A 26576-nucleotide genomic window follows, 5' to 3' on the forward strand; every position below is an offset into this window, starting at 1 on the left:
AATAAACGCCCTCTCTAGAGCCTCATTTGAAATAAACGCCTCACTCTATCAAAATCTATTTTTTCCTCTAATAAAAGTCCCCCCCCCCCACCACAAATGAATATGTTCAGAAATCTAATGGAAGCAATGTCATTCTCAACGCATCCTATTAATGTTCTATACCAGCAGAATTACATTTTTTCTAACCTGCTTGGGATTAGTAAGTCTTTATGGTTACACAATAACACATTTTCATGGCAATTATGCGTGTATGCGTATCCATTTTACACACAAAAAAAAATAAACGCCCTCCTCGAATAAATGCTTCCCTTGAATAAACGCCTCCTCAAAAACCCTTCTCAACAATAAATGGCCATGGTATTTATTCAAATAAATACAGTATATATAAGGTCTTCTTATTTCACAAATTTACATGTAAACAAGAAATTAGTTAAGAAAAAGTGTAATTAGTGAAGAAAAAAGAAACATTTGGAAATCAAGTCGATCTACTGTGTTCTTTTTTTCTTTATTTTGCTATGGCTGGGTCTAATTTTAGATTTTACAGCCAACCATCATTCACCCTGCATTTTGGTTGGTGAAATGTAACCCCAGGGCTGGTAATTCAAGTTACGGTACTTTTACATATTATATTAAGTCTACAAGAGGCTTGCATAACGTTCACTTTTCTTTTGTCCAACACTAATTATCACATAGTTTTTCAATTGTCAAATACTTTTTAAAAAGTAGAATAACACAACTTTTAATTTATATTTATTAATTTTATTCTTTATTTTTTTTACATAAGGACTCTCTCACTATATAACAGAAAAAAGTTTACAATTCTAACATGATTCTTGATTATAATATATATATAGTAAAATTTAGCATTAAAAATAGAAATTAGTTTTCTATTGTGTTAGATCAAACCATCTAGGAATTCATACTATATTATTTACAAACATTATTTATCTTTAAAAATTATTTAAATGTCCATAATTTCTTGTTTTCAAGAATAAAACAAACATTTTTAAAATGACATTAACAATGACAGTAACAACAAATTCATCAATTGGCATATTTCACTGGTCGTTCTTCATTAAACCCTTTTAAAGCCAGGAATATTCCGGGCTTAAAATGTCCACACGAAAGGAAAACGAGTGAAAACATTCAACGTAACTATGGTTGCCTACGTACCCTGATTTGATCACATGGAAATTTTTCAAATTAATTAACTCAGACTTATGTTATCAAAAAAGTCTACTTCATACACCAACTGAATTAAAGTAATTCTTTATGAAACGTACCAGTTCAATATAGCCAAAGATGTTCTTCAATCATATTTGATGATTCCAAAACAAGAAATTACATTTTTTAAACTTGCAAAAATGTTTTATTTTTAAGCTGATACTCTATTAGCATCCTCAAGTTACTGCCTGGTTATGATGAAATTAATACATTTCATATTTTAGGATCACCAAAAAGTTTTTAAAAAGATATTTCAAAATGTATCTGAATTATTTTTTTGAAAGAAATCTAATGATATAAACAATAGCAGCGATCAAACAGCAACAAATTATGTTACATATCGGAGATGAATTGTTCCATTTTGTAAGCTCTCAATGATACAATTACAATATGAAATAAAAATACAATTAATAGACCACATAAAATTTTGTTACATATTATTTTCTTTATTATAGCTTTCAAAATAATTGCAACTCAGATATGTAATTTCCATTAGTTCAAACGCAGCAGTTAGTGATGTCCATGCTATTATTAAGAATAAACTAATATTAAAATGATGGTAAAAATATTCAAATAAAAAATAGAGTAATAATAACTATGTATTTTTCACTCCATTCCCTTAAAAACTGAAGGTTACATACTTATATCTAATTTTGTAATCTGAAGGTTTTCCTTCTTTTGTATAATTATCTTTGTCAATTAATTTTTTTAATGGGCAACAGAAGGAATTTCTCACATTGTAAATAATATTGCTTTTTAACAATCTTCAGAATCAAGGACGTTTAATCCATGACAGAATGGTACGTGGTGGGTTGCACTTTAAAATGAAATATTATAACAAAAACAATAATAATCCTTGAAAGAGCCTATACCAAAGTTCCCTCAAGAACTCTTTCTTAATCAAACTGTTTTCGTTTTTCTACTTTTATGTATGTTAATTTGTTTGTAGTCATGGTTAATTATATTATGAACTTGGTTCTCCCTATTATTGAAATTTCCTTCTCTCAAAATTATCCCAACACTGCTTTACCGTTTCTAGTTATTTGTGTTTCTTGTCCACCTATTTACATTTCCTGGCCTCCCACTTATTTTTCTCTTTATCTCCCGGTCCATTTCCCAAACTCCAGCTCCCCTGCCCGCCCTTTACTCCCTGCCACACTTCTTTTTCCTCTACTCATCATGGCAACGATAAGCGCGGATAACATCGCGGATAGGAGCACGACACATTGGACAATTGTTACCTTGTGACTTTAACTTCAGACCGCAACATAAACAGACACACATATGGCCGCATTGATACAGGACCGAATCTATTGACTTCTCCAAACAGATGAGACAGTGTCCCTCATTGGCTGGCTGAGTAGCATTCTGGGGCAAAGTTCCAGGCCCTGCGAATGAAAAGAAACATTATAAAATTAGCTTATGAGGAAATTTATCTCTATAATGAGAAGACAAAATAATCTTGCAAGTTTTCATTCATCCATATATTATTGATAAAAAAGCAAACATCCTGTGTTCTCAATCTTTTGATGCAGAAAATTTACATGTGCCCTCATGATCATTCAAATGTATCAAATTAACACATAAATCTCCACATGGGAAAGAGATTAATATTTTAATTATTAATTGTCCTGGTTAAGTCTAGAGGGCAATATTCAATCCTAGAAATGACACTAAAAATACCCATGAAGCGGCTAATGAAACCAGCTTTAATTAAATGTACAAAAAAAAAAGTTTTCATTATAAACAAAATATAACTTTATTATAAGTAAAGTTACATTAATTTATATTCCCTATTATATTTTTATTCAGTACTTTTTACCTAATTTCATATTTTATATCATGATTTTTTTTTCCCATGTTAACTAGTCAACAGTAAAGGATTATTCCAAGAATAATCAAGAATACAAAATTATATGCAATTTATATATTTAATAATAATATATTTGACTTATATAGTGCATTATTTCTATTGTGATTAGGTCTACTTTATTTGTCTCTTTTCATCCTGACATTTTCATTTGTTTCTTGTAATATAAAGCTGAAATACTACTAATAACTTTGAAAACAAACAGATGGTGTTTAATTTATGCATATAAGTATCTTGTCTTCGAAATGAGGTTCATAAATCAAAGCATAACACTGAAAATGACAATATAATAAAAAAAAATATCTATATGCAAAATTAGATACTAAATTAATGGGTCATGAATAATCCACCTTGACATTAAATTACTGAAAAATACACAATAACAAAAGGTGAAAAATATATTAAATGAAAAATATAATTCACTTATATTGGCTTCTAATAAAAAAAATTATTGATTCAGAACAATACGAAATTCCATTCATACGCCATATATATTATTATTATTATTGGTTGATAGAAATTTGTGAAAATATTACTCTTAAATATGACTCACGACCTGCTACAATATCTGCTTGAGGCAAGGTCATTTGGCCGAAGAATAACACAAATGCCTTAATCTTCATTTTAATGTAGTTTTTTTTTTCTTCTTACTTTCCTTGAAAAAAATGTCCATACGTTAGTTTACCCATGGGCTTTGTGTGATAATTTGTCCAATCAGAAGCCTTCGTTTCAAAACCAATATCATCTTGCTTTGTTTGCCACATTAGCGCAACAGTCTTTAAAATTGATTTTGGTTTGCGTGGGCATTTTTAAATAAATTTGATAGGACAGATAAGGCCAAATGCTGATCAGTCATATTCCCTGGCTAGAGAATTGCATATTTTAAAAATACTGATGAAAATAAATATAAAATAACAATGGAATGTAATATAATTGAATGGAATACAACTCATTCAAAGATCACTCTAATAGTAATTATTGTATTTGTTGGGTTAAATTTTTGTTATTATTTTCATATTTTAAAAATATTTTACTTCAGATAATTTTCTAAGGTAATCTATTTGCTGGTCTATTAAAGATACTTAAGTTGTGATGAGGATGAATGTATTACCGTTGTCAAGATCATTCCCATCCGTACCAGATTATTATTCCAACTAGGTTTTCAGAAAGTACGTGAAAATCAGTGACATGTGAATTATGGATGTGAATAATGGACGCTACAATGGCAATCTACCTAACATCTGCCACTTAGATGACCGTAATTAAGAATGGACCGTCACGCCTCTATAATTTCAGTTTATCTTTTAACGAGGGGACATATATTATTGTTAAATCAATGTAATATCTATCGGACTTGAACAATGGTTAGCAAAATAGTTTTTTTTTTTTTTTTTTTTTTTTTTTTGTCCAAGTCCAATGATATATTTTCCATAACTTGGGTCCAAGATATAGAATAGAACATGGAATTTAGACGAGCGAATATCGGAAGGTTTAGTAAATAACGACGTAATATGACTGGGAAGGCTATTATGAAATAAACGATACATAAATGACGCAATTTGCAGCTTGTTTATGTCAATTATATTTAAAACTTTTAAGGTAAAAAATAAATGTTTGGTGTGTGATTTGTAAGACGCCCCTCAAAAAATCCGAATAGCCTCTAAACAAATCCGATTTTTTTGTAATTTAAAGAGAATATCAACAATTATTCACATTCTTAATGTGCTTCTTTTTTTTTTTTTAACGCGTGATTATATATTTCTTTTGCAAGTCTGACAAAATAACTATGCTAATATTGTTGGAAAAAACAAAAGTAAATCGATGCAGAGTAACTGAGGGCTGAATCTCCAGTTTCTGTAGCATAAGTGCATGAGAGTGTGTGTGATGCTCTCTCTGGATGGGACACTACCTGTGGTTCATCACAGATTATTCCTCGCAATTTGCTGGTACCTACTGATATAGCTGGGTAGACTAAAGCCTTGCTCAAAGACATAAGCGAAATGCACAGCAAATGATTGAAACCGCTTCTACAACTGGAAAACTGAATAAAAATGATTTATTGTAAAACAAAACCCCTAATACATTAATATATAAGGGGTTTCGATTTACAATAAAAATGATTTATTGTAAACCAAAACCCCTTATATATTAATATATTAAATAGGAACTTTAATTGGTAGTTTCAGATGCTTGCTTTCTAACCTCAAGGTTCTAGGTTCAAATCCTAAGATTATTTTCTATGTTACTAAATGCCACACAAATCCACAAGCCTCACTGAGACTGAGTTTATAGAACATTGTACATTAATATATAAGGGGTTTTGATTTACAATAAAAATGATTTATTGTAAACCAAAACCCCTTATATATTAATGTATTAAACAGGAACTTTAATTGGTAGTTTAAGATGCTTGCTTTCTAACCTCAAGGTTCTAGGTTCAAATCCTAAGATTATTTTCTATGTTAAGCGGAAAACCAGACTCGGAAGCAAAAAAGTAGACTAAAATGAAGTATACTGGAAAAAACTAATTTGGGGTGGGGGAAGATTTTTCCATGTTTTTACATTAGATTTGTATTTATATTTAATGTAAATTGGTTACCAATGAGTAAAACAAAATTATACCAACTTAGGTAGTCGATGACGGATCTGTACAAGATGGTCCTCATGTGTGGGGAATGAGATAAAATAAATTTGACTTTAAACTTGACTGTCAATTATTATTTGACCAAAACCAGAGGTCCGAGTCAATGGTTTCCTGGGCTCAAGGACTGTCAGAAGCGGGAAATTATACCACCATAATGTGTACAGTAAGACTGCAGTAATAAGCACGTCATAAAAAAAAATCGTACAATTCTAAACATGTGGCCTTCTGACGCGATTATAATCACGTCAATACTAAGTGACAGCAAAAAATTCACACATAAATACCAATGAAAATGGATGTTAAATTGAGTTGGATGTTAAATGGAGTCGAAATATTTTGCAGGACAATTAGATAGATTACAACCCTCTCTTGGACAATGCACTTATACTCCCATCACAATAGAAAAGTTTAAGTAGGAATCACTGCATTGTCTTGGGTCAGCATAACATGTCAATTTATTTTTATCACAAATTTTTAGGTAAAGCTTGAAAAGTAGCTGCTTGTCTGCAGAGAATTTCCTACTTACTTCTTATGTGACTTTGAACGAAAGGTCAAGGAAATGGTAGACAAAAGTTATGGAATTCATTTTAGGTTCAATATACTTTTAACTATTCATCCAGCGGATACAAAATTTACAACACTTTTAGGTAACACTGTACAATAGATCTCCCCAATGGGATGGATTTTATGTTGTTGACCAGTTCAAATAAGTAAATGAAAGTGACCGGCTCCCACGCACAATTTAACAGCTGCCTTTCCTGTCGGACATTAGGCGCCGGTCAATGAGGGTGTAATGTCCAGTACTTAGGTCAAATGTTAATTTCTGTATGGTTTCATCATTAAACTTGGCCAATGTCCAGTCAATTAGTCTTGCCGGAGCCACATTCAAGAAAAAAATTGCAAATGTTCTGATTTCCAGAAAATTACTTTTGAATTCGTTCATCCTACGGCAAACTCCTACTCGCTAATTAGAGGATGGAACGATGCAATACTCAAGAGACCGCTTCATTATGAGGCTTAGGAAATGACGTTTGTTTACAGTTGAAGGACAAAATGTGAACATACAACCAAAAATCTGAAATCCAGCATATCTCAACCATGTCCAATCTAATTGTGTAATAGCTAATTTTACATTGTAAGTTGATACAAAAATGATAAACAGTTAACTTTGAACAAGAAGGTATAAATAGTTGCCTACAAAATTGTAACAACAGATATTTTTTTTTTAAACGTACGGTGTAAGGGTTAGGGTGTAATATATTTATTTTTTATTTCCTTAAATTCAGTATTATTCCAACAGTCAAAATATTTTATTATAGCCTTTCACAAGAAAACAGTCAGTGATTATTAGATTAATTACCAAAATGTATTACATTAAATATTAATCAATCTGCTGGTAATCTGATTCTCCACATACCATTTTGCATCCCACAATAAATTAAAACCTTTATATGTTTATAATTAATACATTTAAAATGTTATTGACTATATTTTTTTCTTTCATTAAATTCAATATTATTCTAACAATTAAAAAGTTCTAATATAGCCTTTCACAAGCCTTTTCACAACAGTCTAGGATTATTAATTACCGAAATGCATTACATTAAATATTAATCAATTTCCTAATAAGCTCTCCACTCCCTCTAATTCTCCATATTTCATTTTGCTCCTGACATCCCACAATAAATTAAAACTTTTAACACATTTTCATGATAATCATTTAGAAATATCAAACATAAAGATGGCGGATCCTAATTAAAGAACGTCAAATTTAATTGAATAATTCAATCTGGAAACGACTAAAAGATAAATGAAAGGCAACTCAATGGTAATTTATGCAAATGAGAGTTTTTATCGGATCCAAAGTGTATTAGAAAAATGACATGCATATTTATGATGAGCTGTAGCGATTCATTCACGTCGTAGAGGTAAAAAAAAACAGAATATCTCATAAACCAATATAAATGACCAATTGAATCCATTAAGCATTTTACTGTTCTTGGAATATAAAAAAGCAAGTAAATATACTTGTTTTTAAGCTTCCGCAACACATTAAGATATTTTATGAAGTGATAATTTAGTTCCATGATTTAAGTTGCTTGGTTTCCTAGCAGCTGCTCCCAGTCCCAGAGTCCTGGATGAAATCCTATTGCTACATCCGGATTTTTTTCCATGGAAAAAATATTAATTACACTCCCAAATCGTTCAAGGTAAACCTGATGTTATATCTCGACTCACTTATACAATGGAAGAAGTAATAGTGCTTAACAAAAACTCATCTGCTTACTGTTAGGTTTTATTTTACTTTATTATTTGAAAGAAATATTAGTTAACACAACTTCATCTGTTTACTGTTGGGTTTTGTTTTACTTTATTTTTTAATTTCGTAAATTTTGTTTACATTAAATTTGATATCCTTTCTTTTTAATTATTAGATCTATCAACTTGCTTTGTTATAATTCATTTAATAAGATGCTTATAATTCCTAAAGCATTTATTTATATATTTCCTTTGTTTTAGTTGAACATTACAACATCGAACAAAGCAATAGTCTGTGAGTGTTTTAGTTGAACATTACAACATCAATATGAGTAAATAATATTTTTATTATTAATTAAAAGGACTGACATTCCTGCTAATTATTAATAATCACACAGGAAATCCCTTGAAATTGAGTTATCTTTAGTTAGTGTGATCCTTGGGGCTTGGCCAGTCCCTGGGCAAGTAATTTATAAATACGACTTGCCCACTATGGAATTCAATAAGCTCTTAGCATCTGTTTAATTAATTTATTCAACTCCCAACAACTGGTGAATGACATATTAGCAGGCACTCATTACTTCTAATATAGTATTTTATGGAATAGGTTTATGTATGAATAATCAGGCAACTTTTAAGAATTAAATTTTAAACAAATTAAGAACAATATAATTGAAAAAAAATTATTGAACAAATTAAATAAATTTAGAGTTTGAATAAAAATTAGATTAGTTGATTGTCCTAAATAATAAGCTCCTGCAAGATGGAACAATCTCACAAAATATTTTTGAAATAAATAATTAAAAATAAATTGTATTTGTTTATGCATGGTTGTCGGTCATATTATCTCTTTAATTTTATTGTCTTTTAACAAGACCATTCCTATCAACTCTAGCAATGCAAAACTACATGGGAAATATTCTGTCAAGTTGGTATGAATAAACAAATAAATAAATATAATAATTTAGGAATGTAAATACAGAAACATAATATAATAATAATTAAAAGAACAATGTTTTCATGAACAAAAGCTAAGAAACAGACAAATAAATTGTTAGTTCGTCGTCCTGTAGAGAAAGTATGTCCCCCACCATTTCCCCACTGGATCTGCCCCTGGGGACCGGGGAAATTGTGGGAGACTAACTCTAGTAATTAACTATTTGTAATCTCTAAAATACAGAATTTCTGGGTGTCTGGCCACCAAGACAAAAATGCTCTTGTATCCTAGCATTATTTACACACAAAAAAAACACTACAATAATCACAATCCACAAAAACAATAAGATGATTGCTGTCCTATGTAGCATAAAATGTCAATGTCTAGTATGTATTTATGCATATAAATCCAAAGATTTTCTTAGTCATTTAAATATCTGAATTACTGTAATGTGGCAAATATATGTTCATTTCCTGATTCCAATAAATTTTAAATTCCAGTTCGTAAAAATAATTATAACATTTAAAAACTTCCACCCAAAGAATGGTTCATAATTTAGAAAGGGCACCTTTTGACCTCAAATATGTATATTTTTTAATGCTGTCTAAAAAGCCTTCACAATTGTATATTGGATGTCTTAAAATAAATTTAACAGCCAAACCAAGCAGCTGTATATTTTTAACATGGAGAGCTTGCAAGTAGAAAGTTTTTTTGAAATATGGACTTGTCTGGGTAGCTGATAAATCAGGCATGGTCGCCTTTCATTTCCCTTACCAATCATCAAAGCCAAATAGACCAAGCACATACCTGAATGACCGGTCAATGCAGCTGCCACCTCCTGACGTATTGCTCGTTGCATGTCCATTTGCAGGTCAAAGGTCAACTGCACCATATTCTTCAACTCGTCCATCTGTCTTCTCAAGGACTCAAATTCCAGGCTCTGTGAAAGACGAAAAAGAAAATCACATATTACACCACAAAGTTAAACTTCATAAAAATTATGGAGGGTGAAACGGCACTCGAAACATGACGATGTGTAACACAGTCCGCAAAACATCCAATCTTGCCAGTCGACGTGAGCCCTCCATTGCTAATAGCGTACTGACTACAAAACAAAAACAAAGCTTAGAATAACTTCAATTTGTTGTAGCCTCTTGTTTCCAGACAGTCGAGAACTGATCGTAAACAGTGCTTCGTTGGAGTACTGAGGTGAAAAGATCAAACTGAAGCAGAGAGCTCAGTCAACAGGGAATATTTGGAGCTAAATTGCTAGACACAGTATCCCCAACATTATAACTGCATGTTTCAGATTCTTCTTATTTTATTAGAAAAAAATCCAAAGAATTTCACATTTTTATTCATCTATTACAAGTTCACAAAAATATATAGCGAATAATGAACTCAGAAACCTTATTTCAACAATTTATTCATTAAATTTGAGCCACCTTCGCACAAGGTGTCGATAAAATACACATAAGTTTGTTTTCTCCTGGTTATAAATCTAACCATAAATAAACATTATAATTTTTTTTCAGTAAGATAGGGAGTCTCCATTAAAGTAAAAGAGCATGTCCCCTGTTTGACATATCTACATTTAAAAATAGAACAGCTCGTAAAATTGGCAAGCACTGATGCCCTGTCAAAGTTAATCATATTTACTTTCGCATGTAATTGAGCTAAAATTTGGCAACATTGAAAAGAATAGAAATGCACTACCAAACATTATAATTCAATTGGAATTTGTCCGAGAGGCATATACTTCGTGCATCCTTAATTTATATAGTTGTCCAATAAATTGACATGTACCTCAATGTACCTCTAATAAGGAACAGTACTTATAATTAAATTAGCTAGGTTACAAAAACAGGTTACATTAAACAACTATATAATAGTATAATTAAAATAAATCTGAGGTCAGAATTAGTACAAATTTATAGCATCAGTTTTTTTTTAATGTAAAATAATGTTTAATATAACGTCACTTACTCCTTAATTACAAATTGTATATTTTAAATAGTGACACGCAGCTGATGGTACTTTGAATGATTAGCATTTCAGCCAGGAAATAAAATAAACATAGAAATCATAGTACTACGGTAGTAGTGAAATAAATTGACTTTCAAATTCAAAAAAAGAAATGCAGCTTTTTTTTTTAAGACATGAGTCATGACTTTTCTCTTGACTGCTAAAGCTATCACTGAATTTAAATAATCTTGAATAAGATGCTTGGCAGGAAATTTCAACAATCTGCCAAATGTTATCCAAATTAAAAGTTTTGACAAAAACAGCTTCAATTACCAATGATCCATAAAATCGTAGAGAAATTTTGTTTTTCTTTTTGGACAAATTTTAATTACATCATAAATCATACAAAATTTGGTAGCTCAGAAATTCCAAACAACAGGTAAAAATCTTTTAAAAAGAAAGTACAAAAGGACCAGAGGTGGAAATGAACCAGAGATCACAGGTCTACATTTTCCAGTGGACACAATATGGTGGTCACCAGATTAGCTGAGAGCTATATTGCTCACATTGAGAAGTCATCAATATGAAATTCGGGTTATTCTGAATATTTATGTTATACCTATTCATAATAAATTTCAACTACATTCCCCCTCCCCGAAAATGTTATGTTTCCATTCTTCTATAGATATTTCTTTTTATCTGGCCTGATTGTAAATCATTAGTGATAATGCAGTTCATATGGTTTATTTTACATTTTAAACAATAAAAATCGATGGTAAATTAAATATAAGAACAATGGCAATTAATTTTTCATAAACAACTTCAACGAATTAACTGTCATACCGAACATTTAATTACATTTTTATAACAGATATAAATTAACAATGTTTAAATATCAAGGCAAAAAACTACATGCAATTACGACAAAAAAAAACATATAGTACATATTATTTTCCTTCAGTTTTTTACTTTCCATGTTATCTTTCTTGTATGGATATATCAATTTGTTGTGTACAAAAGCACATGTCCACATAATATTTCAATAAAAAATAACTGAAATAAATACACATTAAAAAACAAAAGATAAACTTTTTATAAGAATAATGACACAGAAATTGAGGCGAGTTTTCCTGACCCAAGGTTTCAATGCTGCTAATTTATGCGGATTAAAAATATTGTGTTTTGTAGCAATGCTGCCAACACGTGTCATTAATTTAATGGTTGGTCTGCAGATGGTCAAACGAAAAACATACAGATCCTTCAGTATTTGCATCAAACAATGTAGTAGGCATCCCTCTTGTATTTCTTATCTTTTTTCATTTCATTGGGGAGGTCATTTTTAACAAAGAACTTAATCTTATCAGAATTTCCTGCATTACTATGTATTGTTGTGTTCTTCCTACGGGAGATGAAAAACAATCATTATATAGCCAATGATGGATATACTCGATCACAGGGGCTGGGCTGGGATTTATGTTAATTCTAACAGCCATGTTGGAAGCGAAAATACCTCGGAAGAAGGTCATTTATTGATAATGGTCACGATGATATTAAAAGAAAAACAAAATAAGCTGAATGATTGTTGGGAAGAAATTGATCAAGTAAATGCGAGTTGTCCGCTAATAAATAAGCTTTGTTTCGGAACAGTTGAAATTCATTTGCAATGGACAAATCAGCTAGGCGCCAAATGATATCTAAAATTCGGGCCAAGGACGAATAGTGACAATGATAAATATGTGTATGCATTAAATGCAATGAAAAAGAAACTAGTTACTAGATATATGAGAAAGTAAATGAATGGATAAAGGTAGGTCAATTGTCCAAATAAAACAGATCAATTATTTTAAAACTGGGCATCACGGCCAAAAAAATGATGAAATTTTTTAACTGACTTACCCTACCTTTACCATTAATCTCAACATTATTTTTTCCGTTTAACTATTGTAACCGGTACTAGAAAATTATAGATTACTTAAAAATAATTATGAATTCAGGTCTTTGTGTTTAGGAATTTCAAAATTAAGGATGAATTCACTCTAATATGGTTCAATGCCTGTATCATTTGAATTTAGTAACATGTAATGTTTTATTGGTTTTGGTCAAAATGGACGGTCAAATAATACATTTGTGAAAGAACTACAAATATATAATAATTCCCTAGATATAATATTTGTTTAGCTTTCAAAAGGTATTCACTACCAAAAAATAATGCAACAACTGCGTTATGATCGTAAAGAATTGATAAATACTACGGTTACATAAAATATTCATTATCATTAATAACAAACCAGTGTTCAGTATGGAAGACTACAAAACGTTAATAGCAAAAAAGGAATGTTTATGTTGCTTACAAGTAGAGGGCGCTACATAAATTTGGCTACTATGTTAGTACGATGAACTTCATATCACTAAAATTCAACCTCAGTTTGGTATAAATTTGAAATCACCGAAGTTTATCAGAAGACTTTAAATTTTAATTATTTTTTTGCGTTCATGCAATTTTCCAGTAACAATAAGAAATATGCATTTAATGACAAAGACATCACAATCTGAACAGCTCTTAACAACGAATGACTTGCATAAAAAATATTAAACATGCACAATAAAAATGAATCGATATATAATTATGAAAATTAATAAACAAAGTTAAAATGGAATAGCATGTTGTGTGACCTACATATTAAAGCTAGGTTCCAGAGGAAAATCATTTTTCTTTTATAGTTAACTGACTTTTCTATGACACAAAAAGCATATAAAATTCCCAGTTTTTAAATATTAAAAAATCTGTATCTCATTAACCATCCCCGAGTATGCTTTTTGTGTCTTAGAAAAATTAGTTGTACAACATATCAAATAATTTTTTCCTCCGAAGCATGGCCTTGAATTGATTTCATTATACAACTAGTTTAACAGTGTGAATGATAAAAACTAAATAAATATTAATAGAAATAATTAGCTAAGCCAGCTTTTAAACAAGGAATTTTTTTAATAGTTTGATAATCAGAATAGAATATAGAATCATACTACTAGGTATTATTAATGCTGTTTGTGTGGAGTCTGGTGGCAATTTAGTTGTAATGAGTCTAGTTGCGTACACCTTGTCTAAACACACTTAAAACAAGGTACTACAAACTTACTAATACTATTAATATTTCAATTTATCAACAGCAACTCACTTAGCAAAATTAATAATAAAAATTCTCTTATAGTTTTTACGCATAGCTCATGTATTTGTATAGTCTTAACTATGCAACATTTATGATTATCCATTATTTTTGCATTTAACCTGAAATACATTAGGATAAAATTAAAACAAGTTTACCCTATTTTAATTTATTAAATTTAAATATTCACATCAATTATTGTATTAAACTAAAAAGGTGAATGAAATTTTACTGTCATTATACAATTGAATTATAAGCAAATATTCAACCTTCGAATAAAAAAAAAACAGTTACTATTTTTAGAAAAAAGGCTCCCTTGGGCTAGGAGTCCAGTAACCCAATTTATCAGGCTATAGCATCAATGGTTCATCAGTTATTATATGGGAATCTCTATGTGGCTACATTGAATAATAATAAATCATCTTAGCCTGAATCCATCCATCAAGCTACAGAGGGCAGCAAACAATATTTAGCACTGTCAAAGTTGTTTAAAATTATGTCCTACTAAAAATACACCAAGGTCGTTGAAAGTGCTTTCTGTTGAACCTTTGACTTGCAGTTCAAGATAGTGAAAAAGTCAATCAATCAATCAACTTAATGTCAGAATGGGTGTTACAGTTACTCCATGTAGAATAACCGAGGAATTTTTGATTATTTACAAAGGGCACCTGTTGTAATAGCCAGAGAAAGAAAGTTTTCATTAATTAACATATCCTAAAGTAATATAATGATAATTAAGAAAATTCATTGTATGAACATAATGTAGGTAATAGGTCAGATTACTTGCTGTGTGTTGAATGGATTATATCATGGTTATATACAATGTGAAGTATTCATAGCAAAGGACTCCCTAGCCTACTGAATAAAAGTTAACCATGGACAGTTAGGGGACACACCAAGGGCCAACAGTTCCATTATTTTTTTGGGGTAGTTTCAATTATTTTTTAGGGGTCTATAGAGTGAAAAATTTAGGACCCTTGATTACAGAATAAGCGTAGTACACATGATCATTTTATTTTTTATTACTAGAAATTGCAAATTGCAAGTGAAGTGCTGCGAAGTACAACTGCATATAAATGTTCTTCGAACAAAATTATTTATGCGAGTCAAGTGAAAATAATGAATAATAAAACTATAACAAATAATATGAGACACGACCCATTGTCTATATTAGAACACTTCTCATTGGGTAACAAAGGTTACAATTTTTATTTTGAAGACTGCATGGTCTAGGAAGTGTACATTTTTTTATGGGGAAAGTTTCCAAGGGCGGGTTTTCTAGGGGCGAGTTGACTGCCAAAGAGTGTTGCCAAAGTGCGAGCCAGCGTGTTATTTGATTACAAGTGCGAGACATATCACAAGTGTGAGCCAGCGAGCCATGACGTCGAAAATAGATAGAGACGTTAGCCAGTTGTGCGAGGTATCGGCTGAGATTTGTGGAGTACAATTCAAAAAACAACTATAGGTCTAATAATGAATTATTGTGATGTTAAATAGACAATGTTAGCTATCAAAGAGCGACGTTGTTTTTCATTGGGACCTTCGTCCCCTTCAAGGCTAGGCCTATACCATCCTAGCTAGTCTAGGCCTAGAGTAGGATAAGGCTAGCGCGACATGCGGACGTTGGTACGAGTAGGTTAGTCTACAAACGTCGCCTAAAGTAATTGATTTTACTCGGCAGAACGAAAGAAGGAAACTCCGCTTTTCAGTTGTCTTAGCGACTCCTTTTTTTTTTTTACAAACAATGACTTTTCAGAGGTCAAATTGCTGTCAAGAATATGAATTGGCTGCTTCGCAGCAATTAATTTCAATTTTTATATTTTGTAGGCCTATTTCATAAATACTTATAAATAATAATAAACAATAATAATAACAACAGAAAAACAGAAATATGAATTAGCAAAATCAAATTTATCAATATATAATAATAATTAGTATATTTATTATTTTCAGTAATATAATAGGCCACAAAAGGAGGCCCATTAAACTAACATTGTTTATGGAGCCTACCCTAAAGTTGAATTGAAGAAATAAACAGAAAAATAGCAAGAATTTATGAATAAAGATAACCAATTGCTTTATAAGAAAAAGTAAACTTTCCCATAGATAACGACTGAAAATATAAAAAATAAATAAAATAACAATAAGAATAAGAAAAAACATGATTCATAAAAAAAAAGATGCCTAACTGAAGCCATTAAGTAACTATCATAAGTAAACAAGGGCGCAATAGATCTTGGGGCAGTCATGCATTGTTTCAGGGAAGCCTGAACCATTAAACTACTTGCCAGAACTTGACAAAATGTCGTCATCTCTCAATTTATTCAAAAAGTACTAAAAATCCATCTTTTTTTTCTTAACGGACAATTTATCATGTTATATGCCATAAGCATTTTGGACGAATACCGGTGCCTAATGAAAATCCATTTATCATCATTAAAATTTATTATCATAGCAGGTCTACCATAAGTTGTACTTTACCTCAATATTTTCTAATCAAACATGTGGTTATTCATATTTTTGAAATTTTCTGGTTGATTTTATGAGATGACATCATAGGATCTACTGTAAGATATTTTAATAATGTATGCATAATTTTCTACACAGATGGTATTTATACTCAATCTTAATTACAATTTAGCATTGAATTTTAAGGACGACAAAGGATGTTGACATTTAGTTTATTATTTTATGTATCCTTGAAATATATTGATTGTGCTTAGAATTTTTAATTTTAAAAATTTCAGACATCAATATATTAAATTCCTTATGAAACTTTTCTCCTGATTTTGTTTCCTATATAGATCAATGCAAGTAGATTGATATGTCCTACTTTGGCGTAGTAGGTCAATTTTCATTACCATTCTAGGAATTCCATTAAATTTTTTTTTAACATACGAGCATGATTTGAAGGCTTAGATTTGGCACCTAGCTTCATTCATATAATATGCTTGCCTATTAAATCAAGCAGTGCTTGGCATTTTAATACTAGTGATATAAATTGCCATGTTGACCATTTGTGAAAGCTATAACTCTCCACACCTGTCAGGTATTTCCTAACAATGCACTATACTCTATACATTAAACACAACTAAAGAGGGCGGTACATAGCAACTTGATTCAGTGGAATATAAATTTATGATATAAACACGGATGGAGTTTTTGTTTAATGCGTAATAAATACTCTGGACCAAAAAAGCTTTACTTGAAATAATACATCTTACGAACAAAAACTATTATTATAATTTTCAATGTTAGTTTTTGTATTGTAAAAGCTGACTTGGATTATAATTATTTATAACCAGATAAGGTTAGTCTTCTGTAGCAAAATATAACCAATTTTAAAAATATATAAGAGCCTCCATAAACTTGATGAAATAAGACCAATCACATGGATATATTTTAAATTTTACTTAATTATAAAGCATAGAATAAGATCCAAAAACTGTCTCAAAGCTAAAGAAGTGAAATAACCCATCAATCAATCAATCATCAATCAGTCAATTAATCAGTCCATTAATCTCTAATACCCACAAAGTAAACAATCAATCAATCACCCAGGGTATGCTAAAGATCAATAAATCACATTTCAGTAAATGAAATTTTCCAAATTATAAAAAAAAAATGGAGAAAAAAGGAAAATAACTAATCAAATTTAGGTCTGATAGTACAATTTCCAGCCATCTAGAGGTACCATAATCATTAATTTTCTCGGTCTACACTCTCCGTCTGTGAAAGTCCCTCCCAGGCACCCCCACCCTCCCTTTGTTAAAAATTCCTGGATCCACCACTGCATAGCAAGTGGTTTTATGATGCCAAAGCTCCCTTTTTTTACTAAACTAACTCTCTTTCATTCACAATTCCTTTCTTGACCCCTCATATCGGTCATTTAAAAATTAGTGGTAGAGCCAATCTAATTTAAAAACATATTCAGAATTAAATTTTATGCTCCATTTACATTCTTATCATACAGGGAATTGCTCCAGATTTGAGGAGAAGTATTTCCTGCTTGCTCTAACAAGGTAGATATCATTTAACTTTTGAAATGTTGACTTCTAATAACATTCATGATGTTCTGGATGAATTCGAAACTTTTTAAAATGCAGGAAATCAACATAATTCAGCAGGGTAAATTTCAGACAAGAAAAATTATGCCTGGTACTTGCGAATAAAACATTTGGGAAACATGCATGGCACTGGACATGTTATCTTTTATATAAAAACGGTAGACGACTATTGTCAATTTCAGGAACTAGACGAACTGTATATATGTATAACGCCCTCTATAGCATCCTAGCTTGTTGTCTCATGTCAACAGGTCATTAATTTTGCTGAATAGCAAAAAAAAAAAGCACAAAAATTCATATTGAAAAGATCTACAAACAATCTAAAATGTACCACTGTTTTCTTTTTTTGCAACCAAGCCTAAACAATGTCACATCCTGAGTGGATTTTTAGAGGGTGCTTTTGATGAAGAAAATACTAACAATTTATAAAGGAGGATCTTTTCAGATTTCATACTTTCTCCTAGTCTTGAAACGGCATCCAGCTGACTAAAAAGGAGCGAAATGTAGGGATAATCTTCCACATAATACCATTTTTATGGGCATCTTATTTCCCCCGAGTTTAAAATAGGCATTCATTCACCTCAGTAGTGAATTTGCTTGATACTGACGATCTGCACATAACATGATTTAAACATAAAAAATGTGTATGTGCAGCGTGTATAAGACGACCCCCATTTTTCAATTGTAATTTGCTATTTTAAGCCTTGTCTTACACACAAGAATATACGGAAGACTAGGATGATAATCAAGTGAAGATGCTATCCCAGACAAGCAATTAACAGGTTAGACTAGGTGAGTTTATATTTTTTGGTAATTTGCACAATTTATTTCAGTGCACATGCTTTACTCAAATATATAAATTTTAAACTGCCTAATTGCATAAAATTCAAGTTATTAGTACCCATATTTCTCTAGGGAAAATTTACAAATTTATATTGTGAATCTTTTATAAATCGTTGATTTCCAATTAATTTGTGAATTATAAAAATCTGTTAACTCATGTGATTCTTTACAGAAATTAAAATTATTAATAAATAATTTTTTTTAGGTTTTAGGAGAACCTGGGATGCACATCTGTTTTTTTTTTATCTCCCACCCTTCCTCATGCTACTGCGCTTTCTCATTTTTACCATGAAGGCCTAACATAGTTGATGTTGAAGAACCAAGGCTAATAATAGGCCTACTATTTGTAGGCCTATAAAAGAAAAGAGAAGGGATAGAGCCGACAAACAAATTGGATGTACACAATTTATTCCGGCTTGCCGCTGGTTTCAAACTGGCCACCAGGACCTAAACTGTAGCAAACTTCTGCATACTTCCCTAAATATCTTCACAATGGCGTACAAGTTCAGAAAAGAACAATGTTCCCTATGGCACTTGTATAATGATAAAATTTTGACAGTAAACTTACAGGTAATGTCGTTTCTTCCCGAGACTGGCGATTATCTTGAGGGCGTGGAGCATTGATGCCCAAATGGCGGAAATCATTGCGCAGAATTCTCCGTGTTGGCCGTAGTGATTGCACAAACTCAGAAACACGCTGACCGTCAAATCCAGCACTGGTCAATCGATCCTAATAAAAAAATATTAAATATTTGGGTTAGAAATGTTTGATCGTAAGTGTAATGTTGGATTTAATACAAATTTATTAATTATTGCAATTTTTCTGTACCATAAATAAAATGTGTAGATAGATGATAAATCTAATAATGTACATTCATGTAATTTTATAGCTTGTTGATGATGTTTAAAAACATTTTGTTGCATTTTCATTTTATAGGTGAATAAAATATACTATATGGCTAGATATAGATAAATCACAGCGATGAAACTTTATGACCCAGTTACAAGATAATTGAACAGGAAACCATAAAAAAAGTGGTCAGAGGCAAAGCAGGCAAATACAATATAGTGAAGTTAGACAGAATTGACAGATAGCACTGACACTAGCTAAGTTTAAGGCTTATATTTCCTGCTTGGTGTGTTTATACATGTTAACTTTTAGCTTTGTTACCAAAGCCCAGCTGTGTTTCGAATATAAGGAAATTCTAGAAGAACAAACTATGTTTGAAACATAATTTGTTTGTAGCTTTAAATAAAATAAACTTCATATTATGGAGTGCCCTGATGTAATGTTCTCTTACGCGAGACTTTTTAATATTTATACCTTGTTTAGTGATTTTTTTTTTTGATTAAAAAATGAGAAGACCCTATAACATGGTCATAAAGAATGCAATGTTATACAATGTAAACAGTTCAGTAATCATTATGCTTTATATACTGAGGAAGGGATAAAGATTTCTTATTTTTTATGATTTTCAAATAAGGTGACAGCAGGATTAATAAAATTATATACATTTTCTTTTTGGCAGTTTGAGCAACAACAGGCCAAAAATAATATATGTTGATCTAACTTATTGATCTTAGTTGAGTTAACTAGGAAATGCAGGCATGCCTCTGCAAATGGAGGAGAGGGGGCATTTATTTGTTTTCTAAGTTTGTCTTATTTCAATACATGCCATATTGTATGTACTGAAATTCTAAAATGTAGCGGCAAAACAGGGTAGGAGAACTAGCCCCACCCCACGCCCAACAATGCACACTTTCAAGAAAAATATTAAATTATTTTATCAGAATCTCTTTTTAAGTAAGTTCAATGTGAATAATGTTCATAGCTGGCTGTCACATTGTTGCTGTGCCAATTGTCACCCAATTGAAATTCATGACCATTGTGTGCAATTCCTGAAAAAATCTTTGTGAGGTTGTTTTATTATTTTTATTTATTTTATGTATTGAAGTCCCTTTTACAAATTTTAGTGTTACATTTTAAAATTTTATATACTGATTTTATTTCTTGTAATCGTTGAAATTCAGGATCGGCCACTTTTATTATTTTTATTTATTTTATGTATTGAATTCCCTTTTACAAATTTTAGTGTTACATTTTAAAATTTTATATACTTGATTTTATATCTTGTTATCTGTGCAATTCAGGATTGGCCACTTTCAGAGGTGTGATTGTTCACCTGTTGACCTCTTGCCGTCGCTGGCAAATTTTTATCTCATTGTTATTTTATTGTAAATTTGCCTGTGTGAAGTCAAATAAAAAAAATATTTAACTACTATAGTGCCATCAGTTAAACACTTTAATTCTTTTAATTTATGATTTCATTTTTAACTGGTAAAATTTATGTGATATGTCTGTACCATGACATTCCCAATAATAAAAAACCAATGACACTAAGAATGGGGTCACTAAGTTATGACCATAAGAGGTATTATACACAAAATAGATGCAAACTCCAAAGTATTTCATCCTTTAAATTAGAGGTTTACACTAATTATTTGCCACACATATTGCTGTTCAAATACGCCACCATAATTCGTACTTACGCCTAGTAAATATTCCAGCCTTCCTCGGAAGTTGCTTTCAAGTGTGGATGAGACCAATTGTTGTTGGACTAGATCGCTAATGTCTGCGATGAATTCTTCTCGCCGGTTCTGGTCCAAATTCACGACCGGTGGCTGATTCATATTCTGAGGGTTTCTGGTGAGAGATAAACAAACATGTCTTCATCTTATGGTAATAAATATATTAACATAGCATTGACAGGTAAATAATTTGAAATAGACAGGCCGAAGACAGAATTCAAAAACAACCTCAGCCCCATAATTGATACGAGATGAGGTAGGATATGTTGTGTCTTTGGCACATATTAATGGCCATGAGTCTCCTAGGAGTCAGTGCAGTCAAGGGCAGCGATAAAGTTCCCAGGAACTAACGTATCTACTAAAAATATAGACACTACACTGGCCTACATGAGCAATTGACAGATACTGCACAGCCGGGCAATCACGGCATCATACGCTGGTCGTACGACTGTCCCACGATGAATCCCACTCCGCTCCCTGTGAGCGACAAGTGACACAACACCGTCTGCTGATTGTAGGTGGCAGTCTGAACGGATTGTCATTACAAACAATCTGTTGCGCATGCGTCGTAATGTTGCGTTCTTCACGGAACTGCGTCGGTCGACAACCGCCGTGTGCAGTGAGTGGCTGACTTAAGCCTCAGATGTAAGTTAGTGGAGTTAGGAAATCATTGGAGTATTTTCAAGGAGAAAGTAAAGATATTGAAAATTTCAAAATATCGATAATGCTTGCAGACGACAAAGTTTGCTATAAAAATTGAACTGCAAAGAGTAGTAAATATCGATGGCAGAATCCAAGATAAGGATTAGTAACTAGAAGACCAAAGTTTACCAAATTTCTAAGCAAAAATGTACAATTTTTTTTCCACAAATTACATATGAGAATATTTAGTAAACAATTAATTTCACCCATTATTCAAAATACTATTATGATTATTTTACTTACTCCCGTCTTGTTAACCATGGCCTTTGAGAGAGGACACCTGAAGCAAGCGGTGGTTGTGGCAGTGAATTTGGCTGCTGCTGACTGGCTGGTCTGTTGCCTCGTAGTTGCTGTGGTTGTTGCTGTGGTTGTTGCCATGGTTGTTGCCATGGTTGATGTGGCTGTTGCCATTGCTGGTGTGGCTGTTGCAACTGTTGCCATTGTAAAAACTGTTGCATTTGAAACTGTTGCCAAGCAGCAAACTGGTTCTGTTGCTATGTACATAAATACATGATTTTTTAATAAAAAATATTTATATAATTTGCTATTATTCAATGAATTGTTTTACTGCTCTATTTATCTAAACACATATCTCTGGACGCTATGTTTTAATATTTATACTGAAGAACACTTATGTTCATAGTTAAAAGAAGGCAAAATAAACATCTTTATCCTTTCTATTTACATGAAAATTGGTATCGTATCATTATTATACATTCATTTTTGTATTCTATCAGTTTTAATTGATCTATGTTATATAATAGGCCAAGTCAGACTTGTACTGATAACAGTACAAATATATTAACAAAAAAGGTTTAGTGAATCAGCATGTAAACTGCTAAAGGCTGATGCAGAAAAAAAACCAAAACAATGATTGTGGACGATGGTAATATTGTATCGCTTGAATAGAAATTGCAAATATTTTTATGCTATAGTCACTAACAAGCCAAAAATAATTTTTTAAATATTTTTACTGAAAATCATTATTGTTGGCTGTACTGGTAGCAATCCCAGAAAAAAAAACAAAAAAAAACATTCAGCTTTTGATGTAATTAAGGGTTATAAATATAAAATGTATTTTAAAATCAATTTTAGTGGAATAAATTTATTTATTCTTACTGTTGATCCTATATTTTGAGCTGCAAAGCCATTTGAGGTCCCAAAAGGATTTGGTGATGGAAACGGTTGTCCTGTTTGCGGTGTATTGTTCGGCATAAAAGGTGGGGGAGGGGGAATAAATCCCAACCTTGAATCCACAGAGGGCTGTGAACTTATACTAGCTGATGCCTCGCTTAATGTTTCGACAGGGGAGAAATGTTCTGCTGCTGCAGCTGCCATGGCTAAGCCTGCTACTCGAAGTCTCTGAGCACGCTCCATTTCCTGCTCTTGCCGGTTGACGGTCCCACGTACAACACCCTCTAACTCTTCTCTGAATTGCATACTTCGGAGTAAATTTGATACAGGCCGAGACTCGAACAAGTCTCCAATATCAAGCAAAACATTCTCTGGTCTGCTTGTACTTTCATCAGGGTATTCATCAGACTGTAGACATTTCACGAAGAACTTCTCTATCTTCTCTTTGCTCTCGCCTTCGGTAACAGGTTTATCGCCATATTTTAACTTCCTAATTTCATACATTAAATCCCTTTAAAAAAAATTTCATTATTATTTTTAAGAAAATACAGTAATGTAAAATCTGGAGAAAAAAAACATTTCAGGTTTTTTAAAGTTACATGATTAACATATAAGAGACAATGTTATACAGTATAGGAATCCTTTAAGGCCTAGCAAGTAGGGCCTAGGCTTTGGCAACCATTCGTTGGAGTCTCTAGGCCTAGCTGTCTAAAAATCTGTTTGTCTGTGGTGAGCACATTGTTTACGAAAAGGCCTTATGAAAATTATCCATTTCTTTCATTACCATCCAGCATGAGGCTTACCTCTAGGCCAAGGCGATTTTAGGCCTTGGCCCCGGTCCCACGAAATAGCCCTATTATAGTACTCAAAAGGTAAGTCTAAGCCCAGGGCTAGTATATGCTAGGTGAGAGGCTGAGCCTAGTTATGTTGAGCACTACACTTGACTAAAGGAAGCTAGCGGCGGAGACCAAGCCAATGAGAATGCCTGCCAACCAACCTAGGCCTAGCTACCTAGAGGCTAGGCCTAGCCTAGCCTACTAGCCTAGAAAATGTAGCCTAGGCCTAGCCTTACCTGCGTTGCTTCACAAAGAAACTGTCTAAACCTGAAATTCCTTCTGACGCAGCTCCGTTGCCTCCTTCAGCCATTTTCCTTTGTGTGTTTAAATGCTAAACGTGCTGAGATAATCCGTACTAGCCTAGGCTAGGTCTACACCAACCTCTTCTTGAGAAGAAAACATGCACAAACAACATCGTGCTGATGTTTAAACTAGGCTTCATTTATTCAATGATAACGTCACCAATTCGCTGTGTGATTGGTGGATGATGACATCATATAAGGAGTCACTGGCTTCATGTATTCTCATTGGTTAAAAGTGAAATGAGTCATGTCAGTGTTTGATCAAGTATAAAAATCGTCTCTAAAAATAGTGATGACTATTATACAGTACTGTACTTTATTATTATAGGTCAAACTCTATGGCCCCATGGTAAATTTGAAATAACAGATAATTTGAATTAACAGATAATCTAGGAGAAAATGTACCCGGTAATAACAAGTAGAATCAATCTGATACAGTAGAACCCCTCCTTTGGGATATCCCTGTATTCAGGGACACCACTTAAAGGGACACTTTTCCAGGAAACGAGGGGCAATATATCTTTTAACACTACATTCAACCCCTATTAAGGGGACACCAATATTAAAGGGACGGGGACACTTTCTGAGTGTGGCAAATGGTCAAATAACTTCTATTAAGGGGACACTTAATTTTTTTATCACTGTATCACAACAACTATAGCAGTCTCAAAGTAAGAAAAATTCATTCAACTTCATATTTTAACCCCTTTTGAGCAATAAACCAGAATTTTCTCAGCTGAATCCTTAGAGTGAATGTTGGTATAGGCCTACTGAATGTATTACTTCATATTGTTATTTTAATTACATTTGTGCTGATTTCATATTATAAATGTATTGTATTTACATTTGAAAATTGTTGCTATAAATTAGTTCTAATTCTACTTATCTGATTCTTAGGCCTATGTCAATACAAATAAAATTATACAGAATTTATGTCATCATTGTATGAAAACATGCCAAAAACCCCTATTAAGGGGACAATTTTGCATTTTTGGTACCCCTATTCAGGGGACATCCCTATTAAGGAGACACTTTTTTTGGTCCCGAAGGTGTTCCCTAGATAGGCCTACTTATAAAATCTAAACTTAAAAGAGAAGGTTGATTCCATTATTAATGGCATATCAAAAATCCTCTCTAGAACAAAAACTCATTTAAACTATTAACAACTTCTATATTCTTGATCTTCAGATGTAGTATGGTCTTAGATATGACAGACTTTTTTGTACCTTGTCTAAAATGATGATTCAAATAAAACAACTTTATATTTGGCCAATTAGCACACTCACCGCCACGAAAAATGGAAATTTCAGAAGAAAATAATGTTGCTTTATTTTTATTTTTTGGGCCTACCATGTTGTTTAATACGACAAATAATAAATTTAAAGTGTTAAAAATGTTGTATATCGCAGGGAAATATGCAAAGGAACAGAAATCAAGCTTTAATTAGCAAAAATCTAATGATGGTCACCGAATGGGTATTTTTTAAACCGAGAGAAAAAATGGAAAACAGATAGGAAAATTCATAACTGTGAGTGATGGGACACAATCTTATAAATATTTGCACTATATTTGTGGTTTACATTTCTTCTAATGACAAAAAGAATTCAAAAAAAAAAAGAACGAAGTCATTCTAATCTAAAAGAACAAGAGTGCACACTGTAGAAAAAAATATATGATCATATGCTAAGGTCTGCTAAGAGAAGCTTATCCGACTTTAAAGGACGTTCCCCCCGCCCGCCCGTTCATTTTTTTAATCTAGTGATGCTAAAACAATAGAGAAACATTGGTCCCTGAAAAAGGTCACGGGGGCCCTGATTTTCACTACAAATAAAAAAGAAAGGGGGAAAGAAAAAGATAAAAGGAAAAAATGGAAATCGTAAGACAGAAAAGGAAAAGAATAAGAAAAATGACATAAGAAAGAAATGGAATGGAAAGGAAGCATAAGAAAGAAAAGGAGAGACTAAAACAGAAAATTAAACAGAAAAAAAGGAAACACAAGAAAGGAAAAAAAGAAGAAAAGGAAACATAAGAAAGAATAGG

The 26576-nt window shown here is 31.9% G+C and overlaps 1 protein-coding gene across 1 annotated transcript; it reads right to left on the minus strand.

Moving 5' to 3' along the window:
- Positions 1-132: 132 nt before the first annotated feature.
- Positions 133-24653, minus strand: LOC117102304. The gene is made up of 7 exons (XM_033242573.1): positions 24471-24653; positions 23384-23909; positions 22508-22758; positions 21524-21677; positions 19542-19703; positions 9742-9874; positions 133-2612 (listed from the first exon to the last, which is right to left on the minus strand). The coding sequence occupies exons 1-7, from the start codon at positions 24542-24544 to the stop codon at positions 2395-2397; spliced, it is 1518 nt and encodes a 505-aa protein (XP_033098464.1). The 5' UTR covers positions 24545-24653; the 3' UTR covers positions 133-2394.
- Positions 24654-26576: the final 1923 nt, after the last annotated feature.

Source organism: Anneissia japonica, unplaced genomic scaffold (assembly GCF_011630105.1).
Source record: "Anneissia japonica isolate Jap-2015-1 unplaced genomic scaffold, ASM1163010v1 scaffold165_len1371125_cov188, whole genome shotgun sequence".
NCBI classification, from domain to species: Eukaryota; Metazoa; Echinodermata; class Crinoidea; order Comatulida; family Comatulidae; genus Anneissia; species Anneissia japonica.

Coding starts and splice junctions, on each gene's coding strand:
- LOC117102304 (XM_033242573.1), bottom strand. CDS start 24,544: ATGGCTGAAGGAGGCAACGGAGCTGCGTCAGAAGGAATTTCAGGTTTA. Junction 21,678..22,507: donor CCATGGTTAACAAGACGGGA/GTAAGTAAAATA, acceptor ATCTCTCACCAG/AAACCCTCAGAATATGAATC. Junction 2,613..9,741: donor TGCATTGACCGGTCATTCAG/GTATGTGCTTGG, acceptor TTTCATTCGCAG/GGCCTGGAACTTTGCCCCAG.